General features: G+C 37.1%; 2 protein-coding genes and 1 long non-coding RNA gene across 4 annotated transcripts; all 3 read right to left on the bottom strand.

Moving 5' to 3' along the window:
* Nucleotides 1–5,830: 5,830 nt before the first annotated feature.
* On the bottom strand, nucleotides 5,831–7,346 carry LOC125478650. The gene is made up of 2 exons (XR_007259435.1): nucleotides 6,892–7,346; nucleotides 5,831–6,224 (listed from the first exon to the last, which is right to left on the bottom strand). It is a non-coding gene; the product is annotated as an uncharacterized LOC125478650 (long non-coding RNA).
* Nucleotides 7,347–10,029: 2,683 nt separating this feature from the next.
* Nucleotides 10,030–10,338, bottom strand: LOC103933393. The gene has a single exon (XM_018644045.2). The coding sequence runs from the start codon at nucleotides 10,336–10,338 to the stop codon at nucleotides 10,030–10,032; it is 309 nt and encodes a 102-aa protein (XP_018499561.1).
* Nucleotides 10,339–16,424: 6,086 nt separating this feature from the next.
* On the bottom strand, nucleotides 16,425–20,712 carry LOC103932839 (phytosulfokine receptor 2). Of its 2 annotated transcripts, none has more exons than XM_009342494.3 (3): nucleotides 20,378–20,712; nucleotides 20,154–20,289; nucleotides 16,425–20,051 (listed from the first exon to the last, which is right to left on the bottom strand). In XM_009342494.3, exon 3 carries the CDS (start codon nucleotides 19,808–19,810, stop codon nucleotides 16,649–16,651), a length of 3,162 nt encoding a protein of 1,053 aa, XP_009340769.1. In that variant the 5' UTR covers nucleotides 19,811–20,051; nucleotides 20,154–20,289; nucleotides 20,378–20,712; the 3' UTR covers nucleotides 16,425–16,648. The 2 variants fall into 2 exon arrangements, with proteins under 2 accessions (XP_009340769.1, XP_009340774.1); XM_009342499.3 differs by having other exon boundaries at nucleotides 20,154–20,260.
* Nucleotides 20,713–23,514: the final 2,802 nt, after the last annotated feature.

The following is a 23,514-nucleotide window of genomic DNA, read 5'->3' as shown; positions in this document are numbered from 1 at the left end:
GCGTATTTTCTCGCCTTAGTGCGTGGAGGAGCACGTACTCTCAATTAGGCCCATGGACAAACTTACACTCACGGTTGAGGCCATACTTTGATAATCAACATGAGCAACCTTCTAAGCGAAGTGTTTATTCGCGGCAAGGCCTGCAAGAAACATCATTCACCTCACATCGGAGTAGGTAGTACAGCGGATGGAGATAAGCAGTCACTCAATCTGGCTCAAGTTCAACCAGAAGCCTGCAAGTTACCCGTTCACTTGCTAGGAACAAACCACACCTACCGCAATCGCCGCATAGACGAGCCGAACACATGGAAGAGCAGCCTAGACTAGCAGGTCAGGACTGGGGGCAGCCGATAGCTTTGCCACCTAAACAAAGGAAAATTCATGAAGAAGTAGAAAGGCTCCTGACATAGTGATTGCGCAATTTCTCGTGCAACGAAGCTATTGACAAGGCGCTTCGATGAAACATAACCAACATAAGCGAGTCATCTTTCAATGACAAAATTGAGTAGACAGGACTACGCCCACATAAATTGCTGGATATAAAGACTACTTATGTTCTGACAAATGTAGCAACTCAGCCTAATGGCACGCCGGGGGCAAACGAGTACCAGAATGACACATCAGTCCAATTACCAAGAACCGGGGGCATGCCTTGTTCTCAAAACTCCAGACAATTCCTCCTACTGCGCACAATCTAGCCTAAGCCAGCCCCAGCTCTGCTTTCATATCTGTGCCTGCCTGTTTCACGATTCCCCGCATCCATTGATCTATCACTATGGCTCATAACTGTGCCAATCTTGCACCATGGTTCTCAGCCATACTGATCTTGCCCTATGTCTCGTGTCAACCAAGCCTCAAAAGGGCACACGATGAAACACCTAATTATGGCACAATAATTCTGGGAGTAGCTCATTGCGCTTACATCTTTACGCGGGGTCCACAAGTAGTTCGAAGTCTTAAGCAGATCACTAAACATGACTGTATAGTGCAAGAGGATAAACTAATTGCTTTTCAGCGCGAAAGGGTAAACCAATTCCCCGACACCCATATGGATCTGCACTCCAATGCGAAAGGATAAACTAATTGCTCTTCAACGCGAGAGGGTAAACCAATTCCCCGACACCTATATGGGTTTACTCTCTAGTGCAAAAGGATAAACTAATTGCTCTCCAGTGCGAGAGGGTAAACTAATTCCCCGACAACCATCTGAGTAAGCTCTCTAGTGCGAGAAGGCCACATAGCTCAAAAGATCGAATGCTTGAAGATCAACTAGGCAGCAAATGGGCAGGGGGCAGCAACCACTTTTGCACTTAACAGTTCGCTCATCCGACACTTAATATTCAACAGTTCTGATCTTGGCAGCTTCATCCTTAACTGCTCCATCTACAACAGTTGAGAAATCAAACTCAAGCAGTTTCCTCATTTTTGGTAAGTAGCCCAAACCGTTGCCCATGCCACGCCACTTCCTTGACCCATGCCGAACCAATCCTAAGCTTTAATCAAACCGAGCAACACAAGCAATGGCCTCTACCACACCACCTCTTTGGCCCATGCCAAGCCGACTCTTGGCCCCTGCCAGCCAACGTGCCACACTACCCCGACAGCTGCCCCGTGGCAGCACCTCCTAAGAAGAAGACAAGGAGAATTAAGTTTTTCTTACATCGGTGCGGCGCGAAGAAGACAAAGAAATCAACAGAAGACGGTTATTTGCATGGGCAAACAAAGAAGAGTGCTAGGGGAGGGGGAACAAATATCCTCTAGCTTTCTCTCTTTCTTGTAGGGATAAATAATTGCCCTGCGAAGTTGATTTAATCCTCTACTTAAGGTAGGCTTAAATAGGTTTTGAAGGTGATTTATTTCCCTTTCCTAGAATAATCTAATTCCAAATCTAAGAGAGAATATGCATCAAAGTTTGAGATCTCTACACCTACTGCCATTTCCTGCGAGCAGCCTAATAGGTGTGAGGGTATTTGTGGAGCCAAAAAATAATCAAGAGACGACACGTGGATTTTTGGGCAGAAATGACAAAATTACCCCTTGAGGAGCACCAGAATTCCCACGCGCGAGCAGTGGACAATCATCCCACAATCAAGTCAAAAGTGCCCAAAATAGATATTTATTCAAAAACCTATTTCATCCATCTTCTCCACAAGGTAACCCCCAAAAAATTCCTTTTAAATTATGTTAATTAGCTAATTAATAGAGTTATTACCTAATTAATTTATTAATGGCTAATTAAACTACAAAATACACTAAAAAACACCACAAAAGGCTGGCCATCTTCTTCCCCATGCCCTATATATACTACACTCTTGCTAAATACTCAAAATTCTCCAAACACTTTTTCTTTCTAAATTGTAACTTTGGCATCGGAGGTTCTTCGGCCAAATCCCCCCATTTTCATCGTGGGCGCGTGAGGCTCTTGGCCTTGACCTAAGTTGTTATTTGTTTTGTAGGTGGAATTTTGTCCATGAATGAGGTCGATTCGGATCTTCGTCTCCCTTGTACGGAGTGAAGTGAGGCATAGTGAACTCGCGAGGTGGATTTGTCCACTCGATCTCATTCGTGACTGGTGACATGCTTATGTTGTTCATGTCACGTCGAAGCGCATCGTCATCAGCCTTGTTAAGTTGGAAATTGCGCAATTGTTCAGTTATGAGCCTCTTAACTTTTTCTTAACTTTACCTTTGCTGGGGTAGTGGAACTTTCGGCTGCCCTCGATCGTGACCTATGGGTTTAGGCCGCTCTTCCCTATGTTCGACTCGTCTATGTCGCGGCTATAGTGCATGTGGCATGCTTTTGGCAGGCGAACGGGCTGCTCGCAGGCTGTCGGTTGAATTTGAGTTGGATTAAGTGACTGCTTCTCTCCGTATGTCATGCTGCCTATTCCGATGTGAGGTGGAGAATACACCTTGTGAGCCTAGTTGTGAATGAACACTTTGCCTGGAAGGTTTCCATGTTGATAATCGGAGTGTGACCTCAACCGTGAACGTATGCTCGTTCGTGGGCTTGATCGGGAATGCATGCTCCTTCGCGTGCTAAGACGAGAGTATACGCTATCCCAAGGACCCAGGCGGGAACGTAAACAGCCAGAACGCTCGGATAGTGGCTGGTTGATGGGCTGCTTGCCGAGACGTTGGTAGAGAGGTTCGTCTGCCTTTGTCCTACTTCGGGACACCTCGTTCGGGGCACGTTAGATCTTGATGCATTGCAAGAGTTGATTCACCAAGGTTGTTTGTTGTGCAAGGGCGCTCGTCAACTATATGACTTGTCGAGACAACTATTGTTCGCCATTTGGATTGAAAGAGCTTGGAAGGAATGTGCCTCCTTGAGCAGTGGAAGTGTAATAGGCTTCGGGCACGAGATTTGAATTGGGAAATGTCAAATTCGCGAAGAAATGTGGTGAAAATGCCCCCAGTTCAATCGTAGGCCCATAAATTTGAAACCGGGACGGTCGAACTAATCTTGGACCAATTTGAGCTGCTTGGAATGCCACGGGAGCAGGATGGGCCACAGAAGCAGGTTGGGCCATGAGAGTAGGTTGCTTGGCAGGAGCAGGCTGGGCCACCAGAGTGGGCTGCTCGGAGGGAGCATGCTGGACCACAAGAGCAAGTTGGGCCACGAGAATGGGCTGCTCGATGGGAGCAGGCTAGGCCACGGAAGTGGGCTGCTCAACGTGTGGCGCACGCGGGTGTGAGGCTCGGCTCCTAAAACCACAATAAGAAGGCAATACCAACAAGAGTTTATTAATGCAGTTTCAAAACTGATAAAATAACCAAAGAAAGGATTCTGTTGATACTCATCTGTCCATGCAATGAAATCATCTAATGCATACATTCTCATCATTTCTGTCGGCTAGTGCGAAATTTCAATGAAAGAATGAGAAAAACGACAGACAATTTAATGGAAAAACAGATATAAAAGTCATATCAAATCGTCTGGTGCATTACCATGGTGCCACGAAGAACAGAGCAAAGAAATTTCCTGTCAAAACGAACGAAGAAGAAAAAACCACAACTTACAAGAAACAGATCATACACATGCCTAATTATGAATTTGATACAAAAATCCCAATCGAGAAAAAAAACAGAAACAAAAAAGAAAATTCCAAAACTCATCAAATTGTACTCTTAGGGTTCAAAGATGAACAAGTTCACCCTGCCACACTGCTCATTTCGACTTGACTTCCGTTCAGCTTTGAGTTATCTCAACTCCTTCTCATATGTTGCTATAAAACAAATAAATGAAAAACAAAATCATTTAAGATATATAGTTTGACGAAGTAAACACCACACAACACTAATATCATACAAAATTAGAAGTTACACGAAATATTTCTGAGACCTTATACAAGTTCTTCCACAAAAAAGTTTGATCTTTCCTGTTGGAAACACCACTCCATGCGCATTTCGTTAGTGTTTGACTGAGAACAATGTGAAGTAGATATGGCTTCTTTCTGGATCCGAATAAAGAGTATGTGATGTAAAATTAGTATCACATTCAAAAATCAATGTATCACTTTAAGCAATCAAGTATATATGGTTCTCACATTTTCATACATATTTGCATCAGATGCTTGATGGCCTGTGCCAATAGAATTACGTATATAATAAATACCGAAAAGAAGCATACCTGCGAAATAAGAGTTTCTAAGGATGAGTCTACCATTCTTGAGAAGGATAAAACAAGCATATGCGCGGTGTGAACCTTACTGAACGTGGGAGAAGAAAACATAGAAATTAGCAACAATGGCAAAGTGAGAGGGGAGACAAGCTATGATTATATTGTAGGCATGCCTTTAATATGATAAGCAAGACATAATTTCATTAAAGTTGAGTGCAATGAATCGTATTGACAAAAAAAGAGAGTAATGAATCGTACGGAACAGCAATGACTAATAGTTCAAGAGTATCCGTCTTTGTATTTGATGTTTCGTGGTTGAATCTCTCTTTTAAGTAAAACCTATTCAATAGATAATCATATCATTTGTCAAAAAAAAAAAAAAAAAAAAAAAAAAGAATCGTATGAAAAATAAAGTCTTACTTATAATATTCACATGTTGAGCCCAATAGTGAAGAAAGTTGGGATTCAACTGTAAAACCAAGTGACAATATAAGGAGTAGCCCAATCTCTTATAAACCCATGCAAAGTCCCTCCTCTCATCAATGTGAGACTCATTCTTAACACGCCCCTCACGTGTGGTGAATTTTCAAGCCTAACACATGAACAACACACCGAGGTGATGTGGAGCACCACATGTAGGACTACCAGCTCTAATACCGTGAAAAAATTGAAGCTCTACCATAAAACCACCTACATGCTTCCACGTAAATTAAACTTGAATTACATCACACGTCAGAGCGCCTCTTAGAAAAACCTTGCCCAATAACCCTAATAACTTAAATAACCCCAATATTTTACATGATCGCATTTTAATGAGGAAATACATAGCTTGCTTACATTTCTACAATTGAAGTTGTATTCTTCATGTGTCCAAATTGTGTAAGTAGAATAATCTACCTGAAATTGAAATTGATATTGATTTTGACTTTGATTTTGAGTTAGGTTGGTTGTCATAATTACTGATTCAAACTGTAAATGGGTCGAGTATATTTCCTAAGTCGCAAGTGGATGTTAAACATACGTCTAATATATACCTACATACATACATATATATATATATATGTACACCTGCACCCAAAATTACAATTTATATCTACATCTTCTCTTTATACCTTTTCTATACTAATAAATAAGAAAAGATAAGATTCAACACACGATTTCCCCTCGATTTGTGAGGAAGTTGCACAGAGTCAACAAAGTTTGGGAATAATTAAAAGCCCTATTTATCAAGTCTCATGTTACATTCTCATGCCTGATCAAATGTGATCCTTCTGATGGTGGTCATTCTGATCTGCGAACGTACTCAGATCTTCAATAGTTCTATACTCAGCTGTATCAACGACGTTCTCATTAGCCTCAGCAACCAAAGTGTCAGTGACCTTCCGGGTAGTGTTCTTGGCAGAACCCCATGCAACATTATTTGTCTCCCTTGCCAAGTTAACCAGGTCCTCCGCGACATCAGTCGTTTTTGCCGCGCCTTGTCTTGCTGTGTCTGCTACAAATCCTGTAACGCTCAAGTCATCAATCCTGGTATCACTTTATCTTCCTTCGGTCGCTGCTCCATGCCTGCCTGCCTCTGTCGGTGGCCTATTTCTTGGGTCCTATTTCATGGGAGAAAAAATAAAAAATAAGCACATCTATAAGGATAATTTTTAAAGAAAACTAATGAAAAGGGTTTCAAATCTTTGCATTTTAATGAAAAATCATACACTAACTTTATTTAATGATAAGGACAAAAAAAAAAAATAAATAAATAAATAAAACATAAAAAGTAAAAATCGCGATCAGTGATGTCTGTAAAGAAGCTGCTGTCATTCGTTGCTTCCCCCGCTGGACCAAGGAGGCACTCCAGTCCTCTTAGGTATGATTCTAGCTCCATTAAAGGCACTCCAGTGGCAGCAGGTAGCTAGTAATCAATCTAGTGAGAAAGAGAGTGTGTGTGCATGTAAAATAAAAGCAGCATGTAACTAAGGTAGATTTTGTTGAGTTGAAGAAGATTGAATAAAAGATTGGCCAGGCTTTGTTAGAGGGTGGAGGAGGAAGCGAAGAGACAAGAAAAAATGATCGGTTTGTGATTTATGTCTATTTTAGTTGTCGCCATAACTAATACCAACTTTTGTTTTCTTCTTCTTCTCAATATCCTTTGTGTAGCGTCACCTACCCACCCACCCAAAACTCCATCAGACCCAGATTTCAAACCCAGATTTGATCCAAGATGCTAGAAGACATTACTAGCAATAGATTACAACAAAACCAAGCTAATTTTACCTCCTCTTTTCAAAGGTTGTAGCTCGATTCCATTAGAGAAACTCTCACCGAGAAACCTTGCTTGGATTATCCTACTTCCCATTACAGAATTTAATATGCATTGGTACCATAGGGATCCCCAGCTTGCGCAGGTCTTGTATTTGGTTGTTTGAGGTCTCAATTAAATTGGAATTTGTGGTGATGGTGCTTGGAGTTCTTTTTGGCTATGGTGGTTTAGAGAGAAGGCAGAGAGTTCGAAAAGAGAGAGAGTTCTGGAGTGTTCATTGGGGAAAAGGAAAAGAAGAAAGAAAAGGGGAAGAAAAGAGAGTGGGCCGGGTTACAAACACAACACAGTAGTGTAATATTGTTAAGTTTCATAAACAGTGTATTAAATTTCATAAACAATGTCGTAAGTTTTCATAAACAGTGAAGTAAGTTTCATAAACAGTGTCGTAAGTTTCATAAACAATGTAGAAGTTTCATAAATAGTGTGAGGATAAATTTTTTTTTTATAATTTTTTTAATATTAAAATTATGTCATTTTCATTAAAATTTAAGTTCTTTTGTCATTTTTATTAAAATTTAAGGGTTTTTCATTAAAATTTAAGTCTTTTTAATTAAATAAAGTTATAGCACGGTTTTTTATTAAAATAAACTTAGCTCTTTTCATGAAAGTTCCCTAATTTTTATTCTCTAGATGTTTCGCATAATAATACTACTCTAATTACAATAGAACTGGAGGCATACATAAATTTTCTCGAGCGCGTATCCTAAAAAGTAGGTGCCTCAATATATTTTTGCCTTTTCTAGCACACTTATATCCAAAAGGAGAGGCGAATTAAGATACAAAAGGTTGTTCCTCTTATAACTTGTTCGCTAGCTAGCATGTTCTCAGTCCAATATTCACTGGGTTGTCTAGGGTTCGACTAACATCGAATCATTGATGGATTAACCTAAGATGCCAAAAAGATCTAAAAAAAATCCTAATAAAATGGGAAAATAAATATTTACTTGGACACGTTCATAAGAAGTGCAGAAGCAAGCCCTGGATAAGCAGGATTAAATACAAGGGGGATGCTCTTTAGACAAAGATTGTGAGATGTTGGCAAGGGCTCTCTTTCTCAATGTTACCGCCATGATTCGCGCTGTGAAATTTGATTCTCCCAGAAAAGAAAATAAAAAATAAAAAAATTATCTATTTGCAGTATTCTTCATCTATAAGTGCCCAATATCTGGTGAGATCATATATATATATATGTGTGTCAAACAGTACCCACATGACAGAGTGGCACATCCCCTGAGCTTTGGACGCGTTTGTTGAGTGTCTTGGGCATGTTTACATCATGTCTCATTGCGGCGTTGCCGATGTTCGACGCTTGTTATCTTTTTTGTTATATACGATTGGTACAAGTTACAATAGAATTTATCCACCGCTTCCGGTTATAGCCAAGATTTGGGCAAACATCTGCCCTGGTATGTGATTGTTTAAGCAGTTGAAGCTACTAGAAAGGCCAAACTACATGCATAAATCATGACATTCCTACGCAGAGCCGGCTTTGAGGGGGTTGCGAGTGGTGTCGCTGCACAGGCCTCTAACAATTTTGCATGCATATACGTATATATAGCAGTATGTGTAGAATATTGCAAACTTGAGTCTTAGCGCAAGTAGTATTATTGCTTCTTTACATTAGCCTAGGGGATGGGTTTGAAACTCGTCTCCATTATTTTTTTTAAGTTTATTTTTATTAAATGCATAAGCTTCCACAAAATAATATAAAAATTCCACACAATAACATGAAAATTCAAACCCAAGCCCTCTAAATAGTTAAGGAAAAACAATACACCACATTTCCACCTGTTGATTTGGTACATTTGTTTGTGCTATTAAAATTTATAAAATCTAGTTTTCTAATATAAGAATCAGAGTTTTTCTCCATTTTTTTGTATTCCAGTTCTCCTTTGTAACATTTATCAATTTTATAGTTCCACCGTCTGGTTTCTTTGATCAAACATATTTACACAAGGCTTCTACAGGTGGTGATTATGTGGAGGAGGGGGAGGGCGGTCGAGGGAGAAAAGTGATGCATGAGCATCGATCAATTTACGAAGCACTTCATCCTAACGAAACATAGAGAGCCGGAAGTCCCCAAGCAACTTGGAGATCTAAATGAAAAACACCACATAGATACTGAAGCTTCATTCATCACTGATTTATTTACTTCTTTTAGATTTTAACTTTTCAGTCTTCCATTTTGTTGTTGGAAAAAATTACCACGCCATCGGTTGGGCAATTTCAGAATCACGTTTGAAGCATATTGTGCTCAACTCCAGAATTGGTTTCACAGTTAATTTAGCGCGTGTGATTAAAATCAACTTACTCGCAATTGAAAAACAGGTCTCGCGTACAAAAAGACTAATATGTATTGGATATCTTCACAATAATTTAGAGAGAAAAAAAAAATTTCGAATCCATGACACATGAGTAAAAATCAATATGTTACCCTTTCTTAACTCTCGTGTGATGTAAGATTCTTAAAAGAAAATTATATGAATAAGAGATTTATAACTACGAAGATATATCAAATAAATAAATAAAAATTATCCCAAGTATGTTATTTTGATACTCAGTTTATTTATTTTTTATCATTTAAAGGAAGAATTTTTTGAAAAGTCAAATAAATGAAGCCTAAAAAATTAAACCATCCCCGTAGGGAGGGGATTGAAAATGAAAATTAATATAGTGAAGATACATTGTTTACAAAAGAAAAAATTTGTAAACCCCGAATCAAGTATATATTATCCTTTGTTCTTATTTAGAAGAATGTAAGAGAATTAGTCAACTAAAATAAATAACTTGTCCACTACTTATTAGAATGGACAACTATAAATCCAAACATATTATAGATTTACAAACTCTATCTAGAGGATAAGATTGCTCATTGTTTTAAAAAAAAAAAAACGAAAAAAAAAATGCCTAAAAAAAAAAATTGAGATTGCAGTACAATACTGTAAGTGCACCACCTTATGTACACTACCTACCATAACAGATATACGTATACATAGAGAGCAACCCATAAACTCCCTTAAATTTTCATACTTCATACCTGTAACCTACACCATGGCTTCTCAGATCATCAATTGGCCCTTCGACGGGCCGGATCACGATGACGATCTTTGCCTAATGCCCGCTCGGTCTTTGATCTGTTCGGCAGTCTCCTTACTTGCCTTCCACGCACCATCCATGGTGAGCTTGGCTGTGTCTCCCACAGTTTCTGCCATCTCAGTAGCTTTCACAGGTCCATCTTTTGCAGGGTCACTCGTCATGGCTAGACCTTGATGTGTCGCTTCATATAACCCTTCCTTCACCGTCTCCTTTGCCGAGAAAGGCAAGCCCGATGTCCCACTAACTTCACCCCCACTTTCTCTTGCATCTGCCACTGCATTGGCACCCTGAAAATTGAGACCCATAAACACATGACAAAATTCTTGAACCAAAATAATAATAAGGGAGACTTTGGATACGGTCCTTAGTTATGAATATTCTTTGATTGAAACTTTGTTGGTTTTTAATTTTTGATCAAGGTCCTTGAAATTAATGTGATAATTTATTTCTATATACATTACTATATTTTTTAAATTAAAAATTAGAAATTTTAGTTGTTTATATAAATGAGATTTTAAATTAAAAAAAAACCATAATTTGTGGGATTAAAAATATTAAAATATAAATATACTAGTGTGTGTATATAAACATGGGTACCTTCATCAAAATTAACCAAAAAATTAATTGTATCAAAACATGGGTACATTCTTCAAAATCACAAAAAAAAAAAAAAAAAAAAAAAAAGAAAAAGATATTAGGCTTAATAACATTAATAAATTTCTTCGATTAAACTTGACATGGATACATTTTAAAATCAAAGCAAAAAGAATGTACCCATATAAGTTTAAAAATGGATTGGAAAAAAATTGAATAGATTTTATATAAAAAATTGTACATTTTATGTATAACAAATCGGTATATTTAAGAATGAGTATATTTTAAGATTAAAAAGTTTTGCATGAATGAGTACATATAATTAGCATGGGTACATTTAGCAAAATAAAAAGTACAAATAAAAAAAAATATATGGGTACAAATACAAACAAACTTTAAAAAATATGGGCAAAAAAGAAATTAATATATGGGTACAAATTAAAACTGAAAGGAAAATTGGTACAAATTAAAAATGGGTACAAACTAAAACTAAAAATATATGATAAAAAAAATTTAGTCATAAATATAAATATACTAATTGTAACATTTTTAACATTAAATGAATCTATTTAGAAATAAAAAAATAAATTATTATTAAAATAATTAATGATGTTATTAATACCCAAGGACCTTGATAAAAAATTGAAAATGAATAGGATTTTAATTAATGGAGTAGCAAAAGGAAGGATGAGAACCTAATTTCTCCTAATAATAACAAGAAGATTGAAAAACCATATTATTTTTGTTACATATTTTCCGTCCGACTATCAATATGAAGCGCTAATAACATATACTAATCTCCAAAGTTTCTATGACACGAATAGATGTATAAATGTTTCTCTACGTAACGGAAGACCACATAACACCACAATATTAATGTCCCAGTGTCACATAAATTGCTCTTATTGGTTTGATATTTTGATTAGGTTGATGTGTAGTGTCAATATCATAACTTGAGAAAATAAAGCTCGGTAGTTTATTAAGATAAACTTATTCTTATCTACCTAAGTATCTGAGTACGAGAATCTCGTAAATGAAAATTGTTGGAATAAAAAAAACACAGAGGGCAAATCTAAGCATCATATAGAGCTGAGAACTATCTAAAATTGTACCTCAGCCCGTTCAAAGGCAGTTGAGAACCAAATCTTCGAGTATCCGCCGGATGGTTGAACCAAAGGATTCCTCTTCTGGTGATTTGGCAGTTCAATGTGGCATGCATATCTTGCAAATATGTCAAATATATCACATTTCCGCTTAATGCTAAGTAATAAACCGAAATTTAGATTTGATCTTTGTCACTGCTAAGCTGTAACCTTTTGCATGCAACTTTTCTTTGGAATCAAACTCAAGTTGACCTGTCAGTTTTCTTTGTCTCCTCCAACTTGATCTAGATATTCTCTCATATGGTGATATACTTCCACCAACTGTTGGTTTGCAAATTGCAAACAAGCATCTCGTTTTTGGATAATAAATCTAAAGAGTATCTCCTTGCAACTAGGGTTGGGGTCAGTTTGGTACGGTTCGTTATAGGAGTACCGAAACTGAAACTTAGAAAAATTTCGATACGGTTCGGTTCGATACGAGAGTTTATACCGAATTGATACCAAACGTAATGGGTTCGGTTTGGAATGAAAACAGCCCAATTTGGTTTTGGGCTTCAGTCACAATTATTTTCATGAAAATAGGTCCAATCCAAATTTTTGTAGTAATGGAAAATAAAATCCTTTTTTTTTTTTTTTTCAATCAAGAAGATGTTCATGCTAGTGTCATACTATGAAATTAATCTTCAATCCAACAACATCAAATAAAATGCGTTATGATAATAGTACAACCCAAATGAATAATCAGAGTTCAAGTAAATATCTTATGGCATTAGTACAACCCAAATGAAAAGCAAAGGTCAAGTAAATGCCTTATAGCATTAGTACTACAACCCAAATGAAAAGGTGAAGTTCAATTTCAAGTAAACATACTATTAAAGTTCATTTTTTTGAAGCTTGAGGTGGCCGGGTAGGAAGAGTATGCATGAGGAGGCTGGCTAGGAACTTGTGTAGGTGATGCTTGTTGTGGTTGTGGATTAATAGAGATAAAAAGAGATGTAGACAAATACACAACTTATAAACTTACAAAATGACAAAATTCAAAAGATTATAACAAATAAGAAGAGAAATAAAAAACTTAGCCGATTGAATGCTTTTGTAGAACTCTAGGTGGTCCAATGAAGGTGCATTATCCTCTAAAGAAATTATATCATTACCCTTTGACTAATTTTGCATGCAAATTAATGTCTTCACCAGTTTAGGAGCTAAAGAACTCCTAAAATCCGAAATTACTCTCCTCGCGATGCTAAAAGTACTCTCTGATGCCACGGTAAAAACTTGAATAACAAATATATCTTTTGCAATGCCCACCAATATATGGTACTTACTACCATTATTCTTCCACCATGAGTGAATTTTAAAAGTGTGCCCTTGGTTTCTTTGGTTAACTTCTCCAAAGAATACTCAACTTGTGGCCATGATATATCTACGTACATAATAAACAACTAGTTAATGAAATATTAAAATTTTGGTCTCCAAGTTTAATTATGGTGTGATTGATCCCATAATTATTTCTCGATCTATCATGATTGATAAATAAAACATACTCAATTAAAAAAAAATATGCTCCACTATATTTGGAGATTTAATGATAATATGGTTCTTAAATTGGAGATCATGTTAATTAGTTCATAGTTCTCTTCTTTGCCATAGGACGACCTTTATATAAAGGTTTTTTTTTTTTTTTTTCGTTGAGATATAAAGAGGTCACTAGCAAAGAGGTTAGATACGCTATTGGACACAATTCTCTGGTGTGTGCCAAAATCTACCAACTGAAACGAAGAAATGAAGAAGTTAATGTGTGATGGATAAGTGGTCTAAACTGATTGTAAATGTGACATGTATTTCTAACAGAAATGAAAGAATTTAGCATGATGAGTTTAATTACAATTTCTTGCGAATCACCGTTGTCGATGGACAGGTCTCTTCAAATGCTTGGGTGAAAATTTGCAGTCGCCCGAGCAATTTCCGGCTCAGAATTTTGTGATTGATCTGCCAGACCGGCTTGAATAGAAGATGATAGGGGTGTGATATCCACACACCCCATTTTACTTCTCACACACTTTCTTAATTTTCGACCTTTGGATCGGATGAATTGAAGAAGATCAACGGACATAAATTATCAAAGGTGTGTGGATAGCACACCCCAAGATGATATAGGTTGTATTCGTTTTTCCATCTCTAAAGACAATACGAGACAATATGGACAAGAGTGGCTAATTATGGGGTTGGTTGCTCAAACCTCATGGCCTGCACCTCCCTCTCATATTGATTAGCATAAAACACTTGCCTCAGGTTTACAAGACACTAAAAAGTTTTTAACACTTACCTAATATAGTTTGTCAAATCGAAGAGGAGCCACAAACAATACGCCAAACTTTTCGTCACTACCACTCACACTATCATGTTCATTTTGTCATTGTACACAGCTACGACTATTCTGGTCCCTTGATTCATTTTTAACAAACTTTTAACATAAATCATGGAATATTTTAGTGCCAACACAAATTATTGTCCTATATTTCACCATTAGTCACCAACATGAACGAGAGAGCCAGGTCTAAGCGATGAACTCTGGCCAACTTCAGGAACCGGGACCTATGATGAGGTGACCCAGCGGCGGCATATGAACACAGTTCGTTCAAATATATAACAGCCAGCCAGAAGAAGTTCAGGATCATCAATTTAAACTCACTTTTATCTCATTTGACTCTTCTTTTGTATGAACTTCATAGTTTTTCTCATTTCATGGCACAAGCATTATGCACCAACACTTCAACAGGGTAAACTGAACTTACATATACCACATATAAATCTTGAAGCATTCTACGACGGTGAAAATGAAAAGGAAAAAAATAAAGGAAAATTTTGAAACTTCTATGTAACAGTTGTATACATCTATGTGTCTATCTCTCGAGAAAAACTCGCATGAACCCGTGTAAATGTGATTGGATTCCATTTGTGTGAGATGTGGACCAATAGATTTTTCTCTACTGATATGAACTTGGTCAAAAGAGAAAGGATTCCTTAATATCTTAGTGCTTAAGATAAACACCCACCCTAACCCTGGTCCACAGCAAGAGATAGATACAGCCATGCCATCTCCTTTCATTAGTTTCCATCAATTCACAAGTCAAAAGACTTGGATTTACATCATCAAACTTTACATAAAGGAAATTGGAAGCTCAAAGCCAGATATATTTTATTCTCCTTGTCACAAATTATCTATAAAGATAAATGTTACATATATATACATACAGGCCCTTTAAGGAAAGGGATCTTCATTTTTCAAACAAAATGGGGATACCCCTCTTGACTTTAATGAAATTATGTGGTTGAAATTAAATCACAGACCACAGAATCTCAACCACAGGATTTCATTAAAGTCAAATCTAAAGGTTAGGAGGATGTCCTCATTTTTTTTTTTGAAAAATGGGAAACTCTTCCCTTAAAGCTTCCTATATACATATATTATATACATATACATACATATATATATATATATATATATATAGAGAGAGAGAGAGAGAGAGAGGTTTTCTTGCCAGACTGAAGATGAACACTTTTGACATGTTATGAAAACGGACAATTGATCCTGCCGATTCTTGGTTGAACGTACAATCAAAATTCAGAGTCTGACAGTACAAGAATATTTCTAGCAACAGATATGCGTATAAAATACGCAAAGAAATATCGTTATATAACTAATTCATCTGAATGTGGACATCGTAAGGCAGCAAATTCATGCACAGAATGTGCTCAGTCCATTTTGGTTGTTAAAGGCAGATGAGTGTAGCATCTGCTTTTGGAATCACACCATCCTTTTGAATAACCGTGTCCAATAAGAACAGATCTGTTCAAACAGTTTCGATAAATGCTACAAGGCTATTGTTGTCAACTTTTCTACTGGAGGATGGTGGTTCCCCAACTTTTACAAGAGATCCCTCTCAGATTAAGCAAGGGCCACAAAGCTAGTTTATCAGTACTGAGGGTTCTGCTCATAAGAAAAATTAATAAATATGACAGAAACATTTGAAAGAGAGAGCCATTAATTAGTTCAAGAGTTACTTGTGGATCTTGAATTATGATGAACAAGCCAGCTTTCAGTTGACAGAGAGCTATGTTCTGATAACTGCAGCAAATTGAAGACAAAACTGGTAGAGCGCAGACGAAAAGTAGAGGCCAAGAAATTCAATTAATTCGAAAAAACAATTGCTATACATAAGCAGAAATTTACCATGAATTGTGAATGCAGGTGACCAAAGCTGAACACATCCTTGATAAACATGAGTAAAGGCAGGAGAATATCCGGGAGCAAGTAATCACAATTACGGAAACTATTTATAGTCAGGGGATTAAGAGAAACTCAGACTTCAGGTATAAAAAACATGAAAGTATATGTGTAGTTATAAGGCATAGATTCACATAACTCCTAAAGTGAATCTGTACAACCAATCAACATAACATCATGTAACTGAAGCTCTCGGTCGCTCCAGACAATGTAGAAATTAGAAAGGGATCTTGAAATGCAAAATGTGAGAGAAATCAATATCATACTTTTCCTACGACATAGGAGCATACTTCATGCTCATAGAAAGGTGCTTCTGTTGTCATCTTGTTATACTGAGTTCGTCATGTATGTACAACGAAATGAAATCAACTAAAAATCTAAGAAAACAAAATTAACGCATTTCAGGAAAGAGAAAAGAGGACGGAATTTTGCTTATTTCAGGTAGAAGCGGCCAACATGGCCGTTGTATACATATTACATCAGTATAACATAATACCAAATGAGTTCTTTTTATAAGAAACCAAAGACCCCAACTGTAGACTTGCAATAGTGTTGCTTTTCAGGTATACCTTTCCATATTGGGATCCTAATGGAACCTCAGCTGATGGGATGGAAATGCAACAAGGATGGTCATTGTTTCCCGCTCTCAAATCCTATACCATCAAGGCATGACACAACTTCTTCAATAAAGGGCCTCTGCCTCGGATTGGGATCCAGGCATTTACAGGCAACACCAAGAACATCTAAAAGTTGCTTCTCATGATTCTTATTCCAAATTGATGAATCTATAATCTCTTCATCTCTCTTCTCAAATCTCATCTGAAACATCCATGATACCAAATCTCTGCAGTTTTTTCCTCTGCATACTTCTACAGGCCTCCTACCAGTAAGAAGCTCAAGAAGAACAACACCAAAACTGTAAACATCGCCCCTGCAGGTTGCTGTTAATGTCTGACAGTACTCTGGAGGAATATAACCCAAAGTCCCAACCAGATCTGTTGTAACATGGGTATCGTAAGGACGAAGTAACCTTGAAAGACCAAAATCAGCCAAGTGAGCTTCAAATTTTTCATCTAGAAGAATGTTGCTTGTTTTTATATCTCGATGCACTATATTTGGCTGACAACCCTTGTGCAAGTAGGCTAACCCACGAGCCGCACCTTGAGCTATCTTAAGTCTTACATCCCATTTTAGAAGCGAAACACCATCAACACTTTCATGCAGCCAATAATCCAAGCTTCCGTTCTCCATGTAGGAGTAGATTAACAGTCTGTCATTACCATGCCGGCAGTAACCTTGAAGGGAGACAAGGTTCTTGTGCTGAGCTCTTGAGAGGGCTTCCACTTCAGCTTGAAATTCACGTTCCATCTGTCCACAATCCCCAGAAAGTCTCTTGATTGCAGCTTTTGCTCCATTCGGTAGGTTGGCTTTGTAAACCAGTCCATAACCGCCACAACCAATTATGTTGGCTTGGTTGAAATTGTTTGTAGACTTTAACAAGTCTGACACTGTATAATCCTTACAGTCTGAATTTTGAAAAAGCACCAGTTTTGAAGATGCAAGGGCTCCGGATATCCTGTGCGGCCTGCTGTCCTCATCAAAATCATCAATTTGATCCTTTGCTCCCCTCCTTGACATTTTAAGCAAACCAACTGCAAGAAGCAATGCAACCCCAACTCCTATGCTGATTACTACACAAAGGATGCTGTTTCGACCAAATCTACTGGTTGAACTGGATGGCGTTACAGGCTTGAGACTTGTACTGCTGATATCACCACATGGAGTGTACATTGCCCCACAAAGCCCCGAGTTACCGTCAAAACTTGAGCTGGGAAAGCTTAAGAACTGTTCTCCATTGGGAATCACTCCACGGAGGTGATTATTTGCCACGCTAAACTTTGACAAGAATGTGAGCTTGCTAAGTGATGGAGGGATCGAACCATAGAGATCATTGAATGATAAATCCATTGCTTCCAAGTTCTCCATCTCTGAGATGGAGCTTGGGATGGTCCCACTAATGTTGTTCCTGCTCCAATCCAAAACATGGAGCTGCTTCAATTGTCCGATTTCAGACCATATTGTTCCATTTATTCTGTTATTGCTCAAGAGTATTGACGGAGGAAAATTTGAGACCTGGTTGTACTGCAGGCCAGTAGCACTCCTATTCCGTTTAACAAATAACGGGATGCCAGCAGAAGCACTAAGGTTTGCATGAGTGCAATTCGTGGATGTGAGGCTTTTCAGCTCCGTCATACTTTTTGGGATTTCTCCCGAGAGTGAATTATTTGAAAAGTCCAAATAAAACAAGTTTTCCATCTGACCTATCCACAAAGGGATGGGGCCATCCAAGCGATTCCAAGATAAATCAAGGACTTGCAACTTCCTGCAACTCAATAACCAAACTGGAATTTGGCCCTTGAGAGCACAATTCCCAAGTGCTAAAACCATTAAACTTTCAAACCCACTTGAATTTTTCGGAATCTCCTCACCAAGGAAATTTTTTGAAAGAATTAGAGTTGTGAGATTTTTGCATTGCTGTAGCACAGATAGTGTCTCAGATAAGTTCACAAAACTGTTATTCGACAATGAGAGGAAGAATAGGGATGTGAGTTTGGCAAAGTCTTCCGGAATTGAACCCCTTAATTTATTCCTAGCAAGGCTTAACGTTTTCAACTCACGACAACTAGAAAGTGAATTTGGAAGGAAACCAGAAAAATGATTAGTGGCAAGATCAAGTGTGCAGAGTTTTGGAAGTCCAGTGAAATTTAGATCAATGGAACCGGATAGAGAATTGTTTCGAAGGTCAAGCACTCGAAGATTTGAACAGAGTGCCAAGGTTGAAGCTAATGGGCCAGACAACATATTTGAATGTGCAACTAACTGTTCTAGTCGTCTAAGGTTCCCAAACACATTTGGAAGTTCACCCAAAAATTGGTTTGAAGAAATGACTAAGGTCTTGAGGCTAGAAAGCTTACTCAGTTCCTTGCTTATCTGGCCGGAAAGAGAGTTCCCAGAGACTGAAAGCTGCTCCAAAGCTGAATACGTATACAAAGATTCAGGTAGATAGCCTGCAAATGAATTGAAGTCCAGGTGCAATTGTTGGAGAGACCTGCTGCAATTGTCTAAGCCTTCAAGACTTCCCACCAAACGGTTCCAAGACATATCTAGAATGTGGGTTTCATTGGAAGAGCTACAAATCCGAGGGTTGAACTGACCAGTGAATGAATTATTGCTTATGTTGAACACAACAAGATGTGAGAATCCTCCTCCAAGCTCAGACAAATCATCATGGATTGAATTGCTTGAAATATTCAGAACTCTGATCGAATTCAAACCGGAAAGCGCACCTGAAACGGGTCCGGACAGCATGTTATTGCTCAAGTCAAGAACCTCCAGGTGCTTCAAGTCTGAGAGCTCTGCAGGCAATCCACCTTCAAGATGATTCAGAGAAAGATTAAGCAACTTCAGCTGATCCAATCGACCCAAAGAGCCTGAAATCGTTCCCCTGAGACTCATGCTAGGAAGAATCAACTGTGTGACTCTACTAGCAACAACTGTCCCATTGCTCACATTCTCACAGACAACACCATCCCATTGGCAGCAAGTTGATGTGTTGTGCCATGCTGTGATCATAGACCCATTTGTGAGGTTTCCTGCAAACTCTCTCAGTGCAAGAAAATCATTTGGATCACAGGACTGGATTGGGGAATTAAGACCGAAAACCAAACCAATACAGCAGGCCAAGAGAACCCATTTGAGGAATGCCATTGGAGTAAACCCCAATACCTCCATTGATGAAACCAAAGAAAATCCCCCCAACTCAATTCAACACCAACACTCCCATAAGAAATCCAAATGAAGAAACTTTCAGCACCCAAATCCCAAAAGACCTTCACTTCAACAACGCAGCTTTGCAACTTCAAGTGAAGCACAACTTCCAAGTAATTCAGTAAAACAAGTGCAATCACCAATGCCCACTTGGGAATTGAGATCCCAAGACCACAAATATGGAAGTGCAGAAAGTTGCTTCAATCTGAATAAACACAAACAGAAAAAGAAAAGAAGTTGATAAATACTCACATCCCAAAGCAGGTCATAAAACTAACAACTTGCAAGTGAAGCAATGAAAACTTACCTCTTAAAAAATCAGCAAAGAGTCAAAGACCCACTGACCAGAAATCAGCAAACCCAAGAGCAAAAACCCCTTATTTTGCTGCAGAAGCAAGCATCCTCCTCCTTCTCCTTCACACCAAAAGAGAAATACCCAATTGCTGAAATTTCAAACCCAAAACCATCAAAAAACACAAAAACAAAGAGTAAAGAAAGGAATCATAAAAGGAGGAAGCTTTTATGGCCTACCTGAAACCATGAACTCTGAATTCTCAAAGCCTACAGTGAAATGTGAAGAAAATAAAAAAGGTGCAGAATTTCACAAGCAATGGAGCAATGGCATGCCTTTATGTAACCTAACATCTAACAGTGCGTGAGTGGCCACTTTCTCCACAAATGGGACTCCTCCAATTTCAAACACTCTCCCCCAAATTTTTGATAAAAAAACAAAAAAAACCAAAAAACAAAAGTGAGAGAATAAAAAATGGAAAGAAAAAAGCAGGGAGATAATTCAAATCCAATAAACAGTAGTGCAGAACTGAAAAGGAAACTTCTTTCTCTATCCTGAGAATCTTTATTTTATTGGACAAACACAAAAAACGCTCTGGGGGGTTTTGATTAGGGAAAGAGAAATGTCAAGCGGATTTTCTCAAATGTAAGGATTTACATTTCTGTAGTACATTTGTGCACCGTTTAATGTAAAAAGTAATATGTGTATGTCATATTAATTAATGACTTTATTTTATTAAAAGTGGATTATGTATTTCACTTATTACATAAAATAGTATATTAATATTATATACGTAATTATGGATAAGACTTAGGTACTCAATAGTGAATATTCACCTTTTAATTTTATTCGATGATATTGTAACACATGTTTTTATGATTTAAAAAAAAATAAACATGTAATTAGATTTTCTTGCACTTAACAAAATAAAGAACACGTGACATTTTCTGTTTGAGCCAAATTAAAAAATGAGTACCTAGAATATTCACTAGTGATGCCTAAGTATTATATGTACTACATTATTTCATATATCATAATAAAAGTGTACAACATGGATAATTTCTTTTTAAACTTTTATATGTATTGAAAATAAGTAACGCTACGTGACTGTATCAAGATATTCTAAAAAATCGTATATTTTAGATTTGAAACGGGGGACTCATTGGACTCATTTCTCAAGGAGCTGACTTTTTTTTTTTCTCATGGCCAAATTTTCTTGGATGTTTTCGAAGTTTGCTAAAATCACACTCTTTGTCAATACCCCAATACCAACATCTGTCTCTTTCCTTCCCTCTTTGTTTGGTGGTGGGGCCCGGTTTGGTGAGGTTGGGCAATGTTTGGGTGCAGTCTAAGGGGATCCCTACTCTCAGTTTCACGCTCGCTTGACTTGCGTTGGAAGCACTTTCATTAGTTTTGTCTGTGACAAGGTGTGGGAGGATTGTGCTGCGTGGTATACACGCGTTGTAGTTGAGAGTGGTGGATGAGAGCGGTGAGAGTGGAGAGTCAAGGTGATTAGATCGGAGGAGGGTAGATGGGAGGGGTGGATGGAGCGGCGGTAGGCGGACGTCACGGGTTTAGGTTTAACGGATTAGCCGCGATCCGGAAATATGTCAAGTTTTTGCCTGGGCCACCGGATTTTCGGGTCAACTACTCAACCTTTCCCGCACGTGAAATTACCCAACACATGTTTTATTTTTCTACTTCCTATTTTTACAAATTTATTTTTAAAGAAATTAAAACCCAAATTCTTTGTTTGGGTTTTGTTTGGTTTTGCCATCTGATTTTTTATTTAGTTTTGAGGAGTTTAAATTTTCGATTCATGTCAATATATTCACGTAATGATCAAAATATTTCTTTTGATTCATTGCATGCACTACATGTGAGCAAATTCGAGAGCATATACGTCAACTAAATGTTACGTTCACAAGATAATTTAGTACTTGAATTCTGATAATTCATTTATGAAAAACGGTAAGAGGGATAAAGAAAGACAGTAAGACGGAGGAAAAGAAATAAAAACTATCATTCATCCACAACCCTTTTTGTGTCTTTCTCCTTCTACATCTCTCACACTATCTTTCCTCCACCCTTGTATAAAATTAGGGAAAAATTTTGAAAAATGTCATAGGTTATATACCTGTTTTAATTTGTTATATAAACTAAAATTTTAAGTTATTTGTCATACTAACTTTTCGAAATCAATAATTTGTCATCTCACTCTAACTTTTTAAAATTTTCCATCCAAAATAAGTTGCACATGACTTATTTTCAGGGTTATTTTGATCATTTCAACACTCACTTCCTTTTTAATAAGTTTTCTTCGACAAATAATTATAGGGCTTCTAAAAAAATACAAAAGAATGGTTGATCTGGTATACGATGATTTGAGAGTTCTCTGTTTGAAAAGGGGGAACGACCTGTACTCATTTATCTATGTTTCGAAGTGAAGATGACTCAAAATATTGTCACTGGTTACCCTTTAATTTATGGTAAAGTTGGATGATATTCTTTATGATGAAATGTTTAAAATAACCCTGAATACTAGTTATGTGCAAGATACATTACTTATTTTGAATAGAAAACTTAACAGAGTTAAGATGAGATGATAAATTAATAATTCTGAAAAGCTAGTATAACAAATTGTTTAAAATTTTGAATTCATATAACAAATTAAATAAATATATAAGTTCATATAATATTCAACAATTTCTTAGTTTAAACTTTAAAAAAAAATTATTACTCAACCTCAAATAAACAAAGAAAATATCTAAATAGTGTGATTTGATAAATAAATTTTCGTTTTGTGATCCTATCATGAATTAGTAAGCGAGGTACGTGTAATATCAATCACATCATGTCACAAGTAATTCAACAAATACATCAAAAGGTGTGCGTTTAGTTGAAAAGAACTTGATCCAAAAACTAAAACCAATACAATTATATATGACACCTTGATGCTTGTTTTCTTTGTTAGGTATGTAATAACAACTTATGTCAAAACATGTTTCTTCTTGTAAACAATCATGGGGTTGAAGTATGCAATTCAAATTTTACCTAATACAAACGTAGGGTCATGTTTAAAGTAGTTCAAGTTTTGATTGCAATATATAACATATAACTAAAGAAATGTAAAATATCATACAAGATACTACAGAGAATATCTAACCACTAATGAATAGCTTGTTTAGAAATGCTTGCTTGAAAGTAATTTTAAAATAAATAAAAGCGTTCTTGGTGAAAATATTTTTAGAACCAATTCTTAGTAAAAAAAAACAAGTAAATTCTGGAAAAACACTTGAAATGCTTCTTGAAAGAAGTGCATACTCGGCGCTTCTTCTAAAAAGAAAGCACTTCAAGTGCATTTGAGACCCAAAAA

This window comes from the organism of the source record quoted next, unplaced genomic scaffold (assembly GCF_019419815.1).
Source record: "Pyrus x bretschneideri cultivar Hongxiangsu unplaced genomic scaffold, Pyrus_bretschneideri_v1 Contig25, whole genome shotgun sequence".
NCBI classification, from domain to species: Eukaryota; Viridiplantae; Streptophyta; class Magnoliopsida; order Rosales; family Rosaceae; genus Pyrus; species Pyrus x bretschneideri.
This window is presented reverse-complemented; position numbering and strand designations above follow the sequence as displayed.